This window comes from Uranotaenia lowii, chromosome 2 (genome assembly GCF_029784155.1).
Source record: "Uranotaenia lowii strain MFRU-FL chromosome 2, ASM2978415v1, whole genome shotgun sequence".
Taxonomy (NCBI): domain Eukaryota; kingdom Metazoa; phylum Arthropoda; class Insecta; order Diptera; family Culicidae; genus Uranotaenia; species Uranotaenia lowii.
This window is the reverse complement of record NC_073692.1, coordinates 34651334-34667693: the sequence shown is the minus strand read 5'-3', so window position 1 is coordinate 34667693 and position 16360 is coordinate 34651334. Positions and strand designations below refer to the sequence as shown.

Genomic DNA, 16360 nt, shown 5'->3' with positions numbered 1-16360 from the left:
GCATTTGGCAAAATAATAGTTGTATTCGGCAACACTGCAGATCAATAAAATATAATATGTGTGTATGGGAACGTTTGTTATTTTGGCAACACTAGGCAAAACGAACATAACAAAGTCAGTCATTAATCTATTCTTGTGAGTGAAAGAATTGTCAAAGTGAATCTCTGAATTGAGATTCATAAGAATCTTAAAATCACGACAATGGCGTGATTGGGAGAATAAGGACAGAAAGCGCGATTGTCAAGGCTGCTGCTACAAAAAAAAAAATTATTTCTGATTCGGCCTCCAGTATGAAAGACGGATTGGCACAGGGAGCACAGATTCTAAAGACTGATGCTACGAACAAAATTGTTAGATCTGGCCTCCTGTAGGAAGACGGATTGCCACAGAGAGCACAGATTTTAAAGGCTGCGGCTACGAACAAAATTGTTGCTTATTCGGTCACTGGAAAAACACGGAATGGCTTCAGAAACGCAGATTTTTAAGGCTGCTGCTGCTTGTTTGTTTTGGTTTGGCTTTCCGGTTTAAAAAGAGGTTTTTAAGGCTGATGCTGCTGATTGTTTGTTATGATTTGGCTTTCCGGTGGATAAAGACGGAATTATTCTTAGGAAGTGCAGATTTTAAGGCTGCAACTGCTGATTGCTTGTTATGATTTTGTTTTCCGACGGAAAAAATAGAATGGTTTCAAAGCGCAGATTAAGACTGTGGCTGCTGTTTGTTTGTTTAGGTTTGGCTTCGCGGTGGAAAAAGACAGGATGGATTTGGGAGCGCAGATATTCAGACAGCTTCTGCTGATTTTTTGTTATGATTTGGCCTACCGGTGGAAAAAGACGGAATTGGCTAAGGAAGCGCAGATTTTTAAGGCTGCTGCTGGTGATTGTTTGTTTTGGTTTGGCTTTCCGGTAAAAAAAAACGGAATTGGCTAAATAAGCGCAGAATTTTGGGACTGTTGCGACTGTTTGTTTGTTTTGATTTGGCCTTCCGATGGAAAAGACGGAATGGATTTGGAAGCGCAGATTTTCAGGCAGCTTATGCTGATTGTTTACTTTGATTTGGCCTTCCGGTGGAATAGACGAAACTGGCTTAGAAAGTGCAGATTTTTCAGGCTGCTTTTGCTGATTGTTTGCTTTGATTAGGCCTTCCGGTGGAAAAAGGTGAAGTTGGCTTTTGAAGCGCAAATTTTTAAGGCTTCAGCTACTGATTTTTTATTCTGATTTTGATTATTAAGGCTACTGCTGCTGATTGTTTGTTTTGAATTAGCCTTCTTTTTGGGAAGATTGTATCTAAGAATACTATCGATTTTTTCCAGCTCTGGTAAACAGAGACAGAGTGACAAGAAAATAACAGTTCAAGAAAGCTATTGTTAAGAATGTATGATTTCTTATATATAAAAATGGAGGCGTTTTCTTAGTAACACCAGCGCGTATGACTGGTTGGTCGGAATGAAGTGAAATTTGGTATCCGAGGGTTTTTCGGGCCAGAGATGGTTTGTATAATAGTTTCGAGATTATTACTTTTTAAGTAAGCGGGGCTCCTATACAAAATCAACTATAAACGGGACAAAACTCGAACAACTGGAATACGATTTTCATGAAAACTGATTCACGAGCAGGATGAAGTTAAAGAACTGTAAATATTTTGCAACGATTTATTAAGTAATGGCAGTGTCCGGCACAAAAACGCTAATCCGCTATTCGCTAGTAAGTCCGTTAAGTTTTCGTTAGCGATTTAATTTTGCCGCTAAGTTTTGATTGATTTAGCGATTTCAAAAGTTCCGCTATTTTTTGGTTCCGCTAATTGAAGACCGCTAACTCCCATATATTTGTATCAAGCTCTCGAATTATTATTGATAGGATAAACTTGCTTTCATTAATCAAGTTAAGGTGACATTTTACATCACTTTGATTGCTTAATTGGATTCATTGGAGGATCGCGTACTCGAGTTAGAGAAAAGATGAATTTAGTGTTATTTTTCTCTTTTTTAGCAACATTTACAGAAGAAGATAATACCTTTAAACAATATAAAACTATTTTAAACATCTTTTCATCAGCATTTGTTTTCAAGTGGCTGAGATATTTACTTTTCACAATGCAGTTTTTTAGAGATTTGCAGATCACTTTATATAAAAATAAGATGAAATCATCATTGAAGCCTTCGTTTTAAGTTCAAATAGAAATTGTATAAATGTTTGACGTTTGACAATGCTCCTGCAAGTTTGAAAAAGGAGAAAACAAGTTGAAGATATTTAATGAAGATAGTATAAAATAATGCCAAAAACAACAAAATGGAATGCATTGTACAAAATATTGTTTGCGTCAAAATTGCATACTATCTACACAAAACCGATAAATCGAGTAAATTTTTAACCAAAATTTAAATTAATTAAAAAGATATACCTATAGCTCCCATCTTCCACATTCTGTTCTTTTGCTCTTGTAATGGTTCGAAAATTCGTTTGTTTTTATTTGTAGAATTCAGAGATTTGTTAAAATTTCTATCTTTGATAGTTTTGGTTTTGCTCATATAATTTATGAAAATTCGACCAATTTATCTAATTATATACTTAAAATTTTATTTTTTTCCCCTTGGACAGTTGTAAAAATCAAAGGGGGGAAGAGCGTGACTAACGAAGAATTTGATATTTGTTCCGGCCTTAATGATGGTTAGCAGTTAGCGATTAGCGTTTTAAGCTTAAAGCGATAACTTTTTCAACACATTTAGCGTATTTAATTAGCGATCGCTAACTTCCTATGAGTTAGCGATTTAATTAGCGGCGCTAATTTTTCAGTTAGCGATGCCGAACACTGAGTAATGGGTAAAACGAAGTTTACCGGGTCAGCTAGTTTAGCATAAAATCATAGTTAAGACTCTCCTCTATCGGTGTGACAGAGAATATTGTCTTATTCATTTTTTTCTGTGTGATGACGCCTTATTGAAAGTGTTTTAAAATACAGATCGAAAGGAAGAAAAACCTTAATTGTGAACTTTTCACGTCACAGGAGAATTTTAAGGAAAAATTCATACTTTCCATGACCAGTCTCAGCATTAAAAAAATAGCAATATTTTGCAGGCATAAAATGCTACAGATTCTTCAAAACACGAGTGGCGCGTATTAGCCACATGGGGCGTTATATGAACTTTCCCCATATGCTACATTCAGAAGAATAAACCAAATAAGTGTGTATTATTACTTCAATGATGTAACTTCGTTCAGTAAAACTAAACACAACACTCAAGAAAACTCAAGAAAACAAAATTTATTGAATTTTGTCACTGGATTCTGAAATATAGAATATCGAATTTTAGTGTATCACGCGGTAAGCGGTTCTTAGCGGTCCTTAATGTGTTAATTTGTCAGTTTTTCTCCTACGTACAGCAATCAACAGAATCGAAATTTTTAAGCCAAACGTTCTTCAAAATTTGAAAGCAACAGCTTTAAAACGAGAACTGCAACTGGACTGTTGAATTGCACTACAAAGAAGATTTAATCGAATTTTCTGAAACTTGAACCCTTAATTAGTTTTCCAAGATCTGGAATTTTTGCTCTGTTTTTATAAGATCATTGATTCTTTAAATATGCTAAAATGGACAAGTATGGATTTCTCACCCATTCCCACATGTAATAGGTATTTAATGGGTTTATTTGTTAGATAAGTTCTTGATTCATGCAAAATATGTGTAACTTTATCCGCAATTGAAGGAGAAAGAAGTCCCAAATAAGCATATCACAATAGAGTCAGTCGATTCGGGATCATTTTTGAATTTCTCAAACCCTGGGGTCTGAAAAGCTTCGCCTTGGTCTAAAACTCATCCATGATTTTTTGCAGAATTTTTAAGCAATGTTTACATGAGTAAATTTGAACTTTTAGGTTTGTATGGGAAAATTTAATATTTTGTACTGAAACATCAACTTCATTTTGGTTTCTTCTGTGGAACCGGGCCAGCTGACAGTTTTTATGCTAATTTATAATATTCCTTGAGGAAATTTTTCGCTGAACAACTTTGTCGAAGATTGTAACTACGTATCTTATAAGGCAAAAAAGTTATTAGCTGTTAAACAGAGGTATGTCTTTTCGCATTGATAAACAATAAATTCAATTGACATCCCTGCAGGGTGCCTTACGAGGTATTGCATAGCTACTTTTCATGCAATACTTCGCGAGTCTCCAGCAGTGATGTCAATTGAATTTATTGTTTATCAATGCGAAAAGACATACTTCTGTTTAACAGCTAACAACTTTTTTGCCTAATAAGATACGAAGTTACGGTCTTCGACAAAGTTGTTCAGCGAAAAATTTCCTCAAGGAATATTATAAATTGGCATAAAAACTGTCAGCTAGCCCGGTTCCACAGAAGAAACCAAAATGAAGTTGATTTTTTAGTACAAAATATTAAATTTTCCCATACAAACCTGAAAGTTCCAATTTACTCATGTAAACGTTACTTAAAAATTCTGCAAAAAATCATGGATGAGTTTTGGACCAAGGCGAAGCTTTTCAGACCCCAGGGTTTGAGAAATTCAAAAATTACCCCAAATCGTCTCAGTCTAATATCACAATTTCTCGTATCCACAAGCCCACCCATACCAAATTTAATTCCATTTGCTCGTTAAATTCTCGAGGTATGAGAAAATTTGTTGAGCAGCTCCCTTCCCCTGTCCTGCCTTATACTTTCTTCAAGAGAACCATTATTGATCTAATGATAAAACTGAAACTTTAAATTTTAAAGAAACTAAGGATAGTACTAAAACTACATAATTTTAATTAAATTTATTGCAAAGAAAACTATTTTCATCGTAAAAATATTCTCATAGTTGAATTGCAAATTTCTTTGAGGACTGCCCCAAATTTGTATGGGAAATTCAAAACCTGTGCTATGTTCTGCGCTGCAGGCTGAAATTGATCCTAGTTCTAGTACAAGGTCTCATGCCAAATTTGGGCCAGATCGGATCACGGGAAGGGGCGCTCAACGAGCCTGAAGTTTGTATGGGATTTTGAGACATTTTGTTTGGGAGAAACATGGAAAACCAGTTTTTCATCAATAACTTTGATTCCCGTCGGCCGATTTCTTTCAAAAACGGGTTTTCTTAAAGCCTAAATTATGAAAAAATATTTCATCCGAAGACTGCATTCCAATTAGAGTTTAAATAAGAAATTTATAAGGCTTCAAAAATGGGTTTACTTTTTTAAGGATGGTATTCATCACTGTTAATTAGTCGAGGCGGTCGAACATATTGACGCCTCATTAACAGTGCTGAATACCACCGTTAAAAAAGTTAGCCCATTTTTATCTTAACTTTTATCGAAACGCAGTTTACGGATGAAGTATTTTTCATAATTTAGACTTTAAGAAAACACGTTTTTGAAAGAAATCGGCCTACGGGAATCAAAGTTATTGATGAAAAACTTGTTTTTCATGTTTCTCCCGAACAAAATGTCTCAAAATCCCATACAAACTTCAGGCTCGTTGAGCGACCCCTTCCCGTGATCCGATCTGGCCCAAATTTGGTATGAGATCTTGTACAAGGCCAACGATCAGTTTTAACCTGCAGCGCATAACTTTTTCAAAAGTCAGGTCATTTGAGGCACTCTAGTGAGTACTCACAATTTTACTTTCAAACTCCTACACTGTATCTCCATGGAATTTTAAATGAATTCTTTTCTATTAATCTTTAAATTTCGGATCCTTAGTCTTAATGTTTCCAAATCATTGACAAAACTGGGAAAATTCATTCTACTTTCGATGAAACACACGTTAAAAACATGTTAATGTCTATTTTTGAATATTTCTAAAATGAAGAAATTATGTTGGAAATGAAGTTACTGAACAAATTTCAAATAGAATTTTGCATTTGACAGCTGTAACTAAAGTTTTAATTTTCGATTAGGTCATAGGTCGGCAACCTGCGGCTCGCGAGCCGCATTCGGCTCTTAAGATAGCAAACTGCGGCTCTTTAGATCACTGCGCAAATATTATACGCAAATATATATTTTTGAATGAAATATTTAAAAAATCGTGCAAAACTTATAATTGATTCTTATGACCTGACACTAGAATTTTCATAGGTCAAGAATAAAATTTTCAAATTGAATCTGCTGTAGCAACAAACGGAAAGGGCCAAATGGCAAAAAGCATCTTAAGAAGCCTAATTTTTTATTGTTAGCTTTTCACTGTTTTTGAAGCCTCAGCATAGGGATCAAGATATATTTTATCACTAATCGTATATGCAAAGAATAACTGTTTCAAACAACAAAAATTAAAATCAAATTAGAAAAAATATATTTATATCCAAAAAGCGTGTATTTTTTAATCAATCGAACACAAAAATTGAGCTGTAGTTAACAGGGTTATCAAAGTTTATCATTAACAATAAAGTAGTTCTCAGATAGCTTCTCTTTTGTTATAAATTTTATATTTAAGCACTCGAAACCACTTTTTTTAATATTTAAAACTTTTACGTGAAACAAAATATTGGAAAGACTACCTCAATCCAATCCTATTGACTTGAAGGTGAAAATGATAATTTAATGTATCTGAATTTAGATACCTCATAAGCAATCCAGATTGCTCGCTTTCAACCGAGCTTGTCCGGATTTCCGAAGAAAAAAATGGGAAATGTCCTATCCAATTGCCCGGAGGAAAAACGCCAGATTTTCTCCCAGATCATTCTTAATTTTTACGGAATTCCAAAATTTCGACTTGTTTTAGCGAACATAAATTCGCATGCTTTTTATGAAATTGTTAGATAAGATTTCACCCGGGTCTATTCTCAATCTCATTTTCAAATCAAATTATAAAAAAATGTGGTTTTTTTTAAATTTTATTTCATTGAAATGAAAGCCTTAAATACGATTTAGAATCTCCTGATTCTAAATTTTGATGAAATTTTTTACAAGTTTTTTTTTCTTGATTTTTGTAATCACTGGGTTTAACCCAAATTTGCCCAGATATAGCACGGATTTTGGTAGACAATTTTGATATCAAATGCCTGGATTTTGCCAGGTTTTTAGATACAATAGCTGGGATATGTCCGGCCCAGGTGCATGCAGAAATTTTTTTGACAACCTTAGCTAAATACTTGAAATTAATAACTAAATTGACCTTACACCCCGAAGCGGATTTTTTTAAATTATTAAATGTATGTATTAAAAAAAATACCTTCGAGTCTTCGAACACATTAAAAATTTCAAGTGTTGCAGCATAGATTTACCAAGGCCACACAAATTTTGTTTGAAGTTTCAGTAAACAACATTTTTTTTTCATTTTGTTTAAGAGTTAGGTAGGTTTTAACCGTTGATATGTTTTTATTTCTTTTTGTTTTGTAACTTTAAAAGTATCCTTGATCTTGCCAGTTAAAATGTACTGTTTCTCATTTATTTTTCACAAATTTTATATGGAGGCTACAAAATCACACTTTTATAGATTCATACTGGTTTCAACTACTGATTTTTATTCCAGTAATCTAAGCTTAAGCAAGCATTGATGAATAATCTACAATGTATTGAATTACATTCTTCATTCAATTGGACCTACAATACTGAAGAATAACATGTGACGTAACATGAGATTTTTTTAATTTTCCAGATACATAAAATTCGAATCGTTCGAATTTTGAAAATTCTAAATTTGAAATGACATTTGTTACATTTTTGGCTACATTTATATCAGTTAAATTTTACCCCATTTTTCTTTTTTTTTTCGATTATAGTCGTTTAACCATCTTTAAGGCATTCGCGACTGAATATTGTAGGAAGCCGGATCTAATTAAAATACTTGAGGAATTTGAGGTTACGTCTTTATTCGTTACTGCCTTGAAAAGATCTGACAAGAATCCAATTATTACTTGCTAGCCTACTCATTTATTACTAAATCCTAACTCCTACAGCTCGGCCATCCTGACATTATCATCGTCCTCGATGAGCCATTTAGTTTTAAACAACTTAATAAAACAAAAGTACAAAATAAAAATTTCCTCAAAAAAATAAAACTAAAACTAACTATTTTTAAAAATACCTTAAAAAATGCAGAACTTTCTAAAACTTTTCATAAAATCCACACACTGTCTTTTCTTTACAGCTTGATGGTTTTTCATGATAAACGTCAAAGTTTAAAATTTCAGTTTTAACTTCTTAATATTTTTGCCTTACAGGAACCTTGAAATGACTGTTCTCGACCAAACGCGACAAGCAAACTCCTTACACCGTCTAGATGACCAACTTCCGTGATCTTCGGGTCCATCACTGCCTGCATCCTGGCAGCGCCAGTGCATGGAATAACTGGAACACCATCAGTTTCACCAAACGCATCCGGAACGTTTCGCACCTCTTCATAGACAGGAGTTTCTCCGAGCTTGTTATTCTTCCGTAACATGTCCTCTGCTACAAGGTTCAATGGTAATCCCACTTCTAATTATGTAGGAAGCCGGATCTAATTAAAATACTTGAGGAATTTGAGGTTACGTCTTTATTCGTTACTGCCTTGAAAAGATCTGACAAGAATTCAATTATTACTTGCTAGCCTACTCATTTATTACTAAATCCTAACTCCTACAATATCAACATTGCAGTTAGCGGACAGTTATTGAAAAACCTATCCGGTACAACTGTGTTCGATGTTTACTCTTGGGCTTGAACTCGCGTACATCGGCTCAGGAGCAACTAACTTGCCAACTGAGCTTTATCACAAGCCCACCCCATTTTTCTGGATTTTCAAAAAGATAAGCTAAATCTGGGAAATTGCCATAAAAAAGTTTGACTATTTAAAAAAAAGTTATTTCCCCTAACTTTGTTATTTAAAAAGCTTTTCTTTGCCGAAGAAATTATAAATATTCTGCTTATGTTAAATGTTCAAATATTTCTCTTTAACACTATACAAAGTATTCATAGTAGCTTGATAAGGATTTTTAATTTTCTTTACCCGGTATTTGAAAAACGCATTAAAATAAAAAAAAAACAAACACCGTGTTAGAAGAGTTGACGATCTTGAAGAGAATTTATATACTTAATGATAGTCAGAAACAAATTTTAAAAAAAATATCCAAGAATTAGAAAAAACTCTAACGATGTTAAAGTTTTTTTTCGTAAAACTTATGTTCATTGATCATTCTTTAAACATGAATAATAAATCTTTAATGTGGTTCTTAAAACTCGGAAATTTTGAAAATTTTAAGTTTTTGGCTCTTCTAACTCAAAAGGTTGCCGACCACTGGATTAGGTGGTTAAGTAGCCCTTCCGCAATGTTTGCGCGTGATGTATCAATAATTGCATTGTTTGCAGATATTAGAAACTACCTTCTAAGCAGTCATAATACTCATAATGGTTGTTTGAAGGTAAAATACTGAACTCATTTCCGGTTCCTTTGTATGTTTAAAATATTATGTATGCTATATGAAAAAAAAAATTGATTGACATATTTCGTTCCGGAAACGACAAGATTGGCCATGTCCATGACCCCTTATCTCCGAATCGATTCTCCTATGAATTCCTTTTATCTTGAGGCCAACAGCTTTCTTCTCATATGCTGAAAGTTTCGATCCAATAATTTTCTATATTTCGTTCCGGAACCGGCTAGATTGGCCATGACCACGACCCAGATGTCGCAAGTTGCGAACCGATAGCTTTAATTTGGTATTTGCGTAACCGCTTATCATTATTATTTTTTATAGCAACAAACGAATGTTAAAGTTATCATTATCATTTGCTAGTAGGGGACTTTTAATTCACTGAGTGCTGATTTCATATGAAAATGTTTTAATCCTTCGCAACTACGTTTGTCTGGTTTTTATCAATTGCCTGTCGAAAATCAGTTTAAGGTCCTATTGTTAGAAATTTTGGCTTCAATGCCTTTCATTTTGTGTCTCTCGTAACTCTTTCGCACCAATGTCGTTAGTGTGAAAAGGATTCTTTTTTAAAATATCATACCCATCTGTCGGCGTTGTATCGATACATCAATCCAAACAAACCGCTTAGGATAACGATTGCCGGGTATCATTCCATTGGCAATAATAGCGTCTGAAGCACGATGACGACGACGACGACGACGTGTCGTTTTATGAACTTGTCTCGGATCAAGTCCCACTCAAATAAATGGAATACAAAATCCTGGCCGAGGGACCAGACAGGGGGCAAACGCGTCGAAAACGTGCCAATTTTAGTTCCATTTCCTGACGTTTTCACTCTGTCAGCCGCTCGTTCCCCCAAAATGGGAAAAATGAGCTGTTGACATCCGTTCAAGATCTTCAAGAAGCACTTTAGTATCCAATTCACTTTCCTCCTGCCCCCAAAATAGGGCGCCCACTCAGCGTAGACTTAAGCTTTCCCTACCGTCGTCGACAGCTGACAGCAGATGTCATCATCGCCAAAGTCGTTGTCAGTTGAAGCATCATCGCTCGCACGCAAGCCACCCTCTTCTGGCTGATGAACATTTCGAGGATCTCTCGACACGTGGGATTTACATTTTTGAGTGATTTCCAAAATGTGGCTACGACGAACGACGTCCTTCGGCGGCTTAGTGCCGGCAATTGGAGGAAATGACACAATGTGAACCTATTCCTGGAAATGAATTCAATTTCGAAAGACCAAAAGCGTAAAATCTATTCCCAGAGAAATCGAACAGTGAGCTTGAATTTAATTCAACAAACTTTCACAACATTAAATATCATTGGCTTTAATTGCTTTCTCCTGCAAAAATTTCAATTGCCATCGCTTAGCAAATTTTCTTTTCTCTCCCCTTCCCAGAAACCCTTCCGGATGCTTTGAGGACCAACTGCGACAAGTGCAGCGAAAAGCAGAAGAACAACTCCCGCAAGGTCATCAGCCATCTGGAGACGAAGAAGCCCGCCGAATGGAAGAAACTGCTGGACAAGTACGACCCGGAAGGCATCTACAAGAGTAAATTCGAGAAACTCAACAAGGGCCGCCGATAAGGAGTGGAACAGGGTGTTTTTTCCTCTTCTTCTATTTTTTTAACTGTTTCGGTTTAACTGCCGTACGTTAGGAGATTTTATTTTATATCATTCATATTCTCTTTCTACGCGGTGTGATAAGGAGAAGTTCTCTCAGCCGGCGTGGGCTTAGCGCACCCACCAAACGTCAAGGTACAATTCATGCTGATAAGTGTAGCAAATTTTCACTCACAGCCATACGACTTTAAGATATTCGATCAGGTTTCAATAAATTAATCATTTATAGATAAAACGTTTACTGCATTGAAAGAAAACCCCTTCTAAGCAACCCTCACATCCTTTCATTGTTCAACTATTACTTTGTAACGGAATTTTATTCTATTCCTCGGTTTAAAAGAGAAAAAACAGGCAACAAACATGCCAAGCCAGAGGAATTGGCCGCAGGATGCCGGATAGAGGATTCTATCACAAAGGCAACTATTTTGCATTCTCCGCGTTCTGTTAGAAATGCGCACCATTCCTGTTGTTTCTATCACCGGCAGCTGTTTTCATTCTTTCTCAGTGTGGATGCAGAAAAATCACAACCAGCATGGTTGTTGGAAATAAATTTGGCGTGGAAATAACAAAGTTCATTCTGATAAAATTGTGTATCTTAGCAATAATTACAAATTTTAAAATATCGGTACATTAAAAATCTCAACGTCGTGCAACAGAAACGTTTTTCGGATCCTTCTGAACGTCGTTTTTCCATCCGAATTGCTGCCGATTCCAGAAAACAAACACTTTGTTTTGATTTTGTCCGTTTCCAACAATTCGCATATCGAAAACAATAGCGGTTGACAGTTCATTATGATAAACAATGATGATGACCGTACAAATGTTTGTCATCATACATGCTCAACATTGACAACATAGCATGTGCTTGTGAATTTCCCTTTTTTTTTCTGCGAATTCAACTTTATGTGCCGGGAAGTTTGCGCACATATTCAAACAAACTCATTGCCTGAGAAACTGAGCGGACATTACCTCATACTTCTCTCCCGCTCGGGTTTTGTCCCTATGTTCCTCAACTTTCAGCAAAAATCCGATGCATTTTCTGAGAAATATGTTTGGCTGCCACACGAGCTGACTTGAATTCTAGGGAATGCACAATGGGGAAAAAAGTGTACAAACCGCGAAGAAATTCAATATCTTTCGTCCTTCATGACCCAAATCTATGAAATTATACTTTCCTTTTGTGAAAATTTCCGGAAAATCGATTGCATATAGTTTCAAACGCCGCACAAGCTCTCGAACGGAGATATAGTGCCTTTTTAACCCCCAATTCCCCTATATTTTGAAAACATTCCAGAAAAACACTGTTTCGAACCAGATAATTTTGAACGAAAACATACCTATCGTGTGTAATTTTTTCTGAGGAAATCGAATGAAGGCTGTTTTGACTACCGCACGCTTCAGAAAATGGAGTTATGGCTGTTTTTACCCTCAATTCCCCTACATTTTTCAATTATTTCAGAAAAAAAACTTGCTCGGACTTAAAAATTTTGAACCAAATGGGTTGTATCTTGTGTGTTTTTTTCCGAGCAGTCGAATGAAGGCTATTTGAGCCCCTGCACAAATGAAGTTATGGCTGTTTTACCTTCAATTCCCCTCAATTTTTCAAATTGTTATGAAAATGCTTGTTCGGACTTGAAAATTTTGAACCTTTTGGAACGAATCTTGTGTGATTTTTTTCCGAGGAATCCAATGAAGGCTATTTGAGCCACCGCACGCTTCGTAAAACGGAGTTATGGCTGTTTTACCCTTAATTCCCCTACATTTTTCAATAATTTCAGAAAAAAGCATGTTCGGACTCGAACATTTTGAACCAAATGGGTTGTATTCTATGTGATTTTTTCCAAGAAATCCAACGAAGCTTATTTGAGCCACCGCACGGATTGGGAACAGGAGTTATGACTGTTTTACCCTCAATTGCCCAACATTTTTCAAATAGCTCAGAAAAAGCCTGTTGGGACTTGATAATTTTGAACCAAATGGGTTGTATTTTGTGGAGTTTTTTTTCGAGGAATCGAATGAAGGCTGTTTAAGCCAAAGCCCGCTTTGGAAAATGAAGTTATAGCTGTTTTACCTTCAATTCCCCTACATTTTTCAAATAGTTATGAAAACGCATGTTTGGACTTGAAAATTTTGAATCTATTGGGACGTATCTTGTGTGATTTTTTCCGAGGATTCCAATGAAGGCTGTTTAGGCCACCGCACGCTTCGGAAACTGCAGTTATGGCTGTTTTTACCCTCAATTCCCCTACATTTTTTCTGAAATCATTGAAGAATGTGGGGGAATTGAGGGTAAAACAGCCATAACTTCATATTTCAAAGCATGCGGGGGTTCAAGCAGCTTTCATTGGATTCCTTGGAGAAAAATTGCATAAAATAAGTCTCTTTTCAAGTCCAATCACGGTTTTTCTGAACTTTTTGAAAAATGAAAGAGAATTGTGGGTAAAACAGCCATAACTTCTGTTTCCAATCCGTGCGGTGGCTCAAATAGGCTTCGTTAGATTTCGTTGGAAATTCCATATGATACATTCCATTTGGTTCAAAATTTTCAAGTCCGAACATGCTTTTTTTCTGAAATCATTGAAAATTGTTGGGGAATTGAGGGTAAAATCAGCCATAACTCCATTTTCCAAAGCGTGCGGTGGCCCAAACAGCCTTCATTGGAATCCTCGGAAAAAATCACACAAGATACGTCTCAATAGATTCAAAATTTTCAAGTCCGAACATGCGTTTTCTTAACAATTTGAAAAATGTAGGGGAATTGAAGGTAAAACAGCTATAACTTCATTTTCCAAAGCGGGCTTTGGCTTAAACAGCCTTCATTCGATTCCTCGAAAAAAAACTCCACAAAATACAACCCATTTGGTTCAAAATCATCAAGTCCCAACATGCTTTTTCTGAGCTATTTGAAAAATGTTGGGCAATTGAGGGTAAAACAGCCATAACTCCTGTTCCCAATCCGTGCGGTGGCTCAAATAAGCTTCGTTGGATTCCTCGGAAAAAATCACATAGAATACAACCCATTTGGTTCAAAATTTTCAAGTCCGAACAAGCTTTTCTCTGAAATAGTTGAAAAATGTAGGGAAATTAAGGGTAAAAACAGCCATAACTTCATTTTCTGAAGCGTGCGGTGGCCAAAATAGCCTTCATTCGATTCCTCAGAAAAAATTACACAAGATAGGCATGTTTTCGTTCAAAATTCTCGATTTCGAAACAGTGTTTTTCTGGAATGTTTACAAAATATAGGGGAATTAGGGGTTAAAAAGGCACTATATCTCCGTTCGCAAGCTTGTGCGGCGTTTGAAACTATGTGCAATCGATTTTCCGGAAATTTTCACAAAAGGAAAGTATAATTTCATAGATTTGAGTCATGAAGGACGAAAGATATTGAATTTCTTCGTGGTTTGTACACTTTTTTCCCCATTGTGGAATGGGCGTAATCTGATGTTCTTTATGAATGCTGTTAATTTGTTCTGAGTTTATCGGAAGCTTGCGTTCTGTTTTTTACATGTTAGAATCTCAAAAGATTGATTGCAGTCTGACTGTCTAACGAGATTGAATCGATCAGCAAAATTCAAGAATCATAATATCACAATTCACAATTTCAAAGTTGATTTTTATGTTGAACGTTGTGGAACAAAATGTAAGTTATGTTCAATCCTTTCTTCGAAAATATTTATTTCAGTGAAATATTCATTTTTTTTTTAGAAATTTGATGAATATTTAAATTTCTTTTTTTTATCCTGCTGTTTTGTTACTTGACCATGAAATGTGGAAAATGTCAACATGAAAAATCAAATAATCGTTTTGGCAAGTGAGGGAATAGCTTATTGTCATGCTAGCTTTTGAAGATTCGCGACTTTTTTCATGTTTCTTGATAATCTGTGTAATATTGGGAGGGAACCATAATGCAGTTTTTAAATAATTCCATTATGAATTTTTATGTTGTCATTTAAAAAACGTGATTATTGAATGTAGCATCATATTTCGTTATCTTTAAATTATCCAACAATTGTTTACCAGAAAATTTGACTAATTTTGGTATAAGAAATTGAAAAAATTGTTAAATCTTAAAGAAGAGTTTTTATAGCTTTGACATAGTGAAAAAATTATCATATTTATGTTTCATAAAACTAAGGCAAATTGAAAGAGTGTTCTAAAGCTTCACTTTATGTTTTCACGTTGGATCGGGAGGACCAACAGGAAGAGTGTTCTGAAGGTTCACTTTAAGATTTTACGTTGGATCGGGAGGACCAACATGAAGAGTGTTCTATAGGTTCACTTTATTTTTTTACGTTGGATCGGGATGACCAACATGAAGAGTGTTCTGAAGGTTCACTCCATGAATTCAGAGCAAAAGCATGTCTGATTATGACAGAGATCTTACTGAAGTTTGATTGTGATGGAAATTACAATCAAATGTTGCGCTGGAGCCTGGGATCTCAAAATGTTATCGTCAAAGACACATTCGGAGGTACTTGGTAACAAGGTTGCGAGAATTTACCCGACGCGCTTGACTTGACCAGCAATTTTCCCTCAATGTCGAACGACTCTGTACTTGATTGGCGGAACCTCACTAGACAACATTTCTCCGTCTTGTAACTGGTGAATCATTTCACACTTCAAATGAAGGAAGAAAGGAAGGACCTTGAAAACATACAAAAAAACCTTTCAAGTTCGGCTGCTGACAGCAAATACAACTAATTGAACGTCTTGCTGGTAGGAAGCAAAAACAATAAGAACAAACTGAAAACGAGATTGCTGGTAAGAGCAACAACAATAATAAATGCGTTCCGTGTTCTTCTTTGATCATTTGAGTGCTATAGGTAAATGCTGCACTTGGAAATTCTTTTAGCTTCAGGACTGGGAGATGAGAGTCCGACTTGGTACTATTGTAGGCGAAAAGATGATATCATATGGAACAAACGGTAATGTCTAAATTGAAATTATTGTGGTGAAATGCATGGCGCCTTTGAGAATTCAATTTGCCTGCCGAATAAGTTAAATGTGGGATTCACAGATCTACGTTCATAATGGCTAACCTGTTTGATGTTAACACGTGTTAGGTTATCTGAAGCCGGGACTTTGTGAGTGTTAAACAAGATAAAAATGGCTCTGTGATGATTGGGTTGCAATGCTAGTTTTTTAGTACTCGTGACACATTGGTTTTAACTTTTAGAAGTTGATAGATTGACAAAAAGCTTAAACAAAAATTGAAAGGGTGCTTTTGTCTTCACTTATTTTGGTGTGGAGGGGAGATGTGTAGCCGATCATTGCGATTCGCCACACCCTCTCGAGCGATAGGCTTTCCGAGTCGTTACTTTCCCTCAGTGATGTCAACCTTCCAGATTTTGTCTGGATCTTCCAGACTTTTTGGACTTTTGCCAGACATTTTTTCAGGT

The 16360-nt window shown here is 35.7% G+C and overlaps 1 protein-coding gene across 1 annotated transcript in view; it reads left to right on the top strand.

Annotated features, from left to right (window-relative positions):
• Positions 1 to 11196, top strand: part of LOC129745392 (ejaculatory bulb-specific protein 3-like) — a 77131-nt gene extending 65935 nt beyond the window's left edge. Inside the window, exon 4 of the mRNA XM_055738449.1 lies at positions 10738 to 11196. Coding sequence (XP_055594424.1) covers positions 10738 to 10925 — 188 coding nt within the window. The 3' untranslated portion in view covers positions 10926 to 11196. The remainder of the gene's footprint in view (positions 1 to 10737) is intronic.
• Positions 11197 to 16360: the final 5164 nt, after the last annotated feature.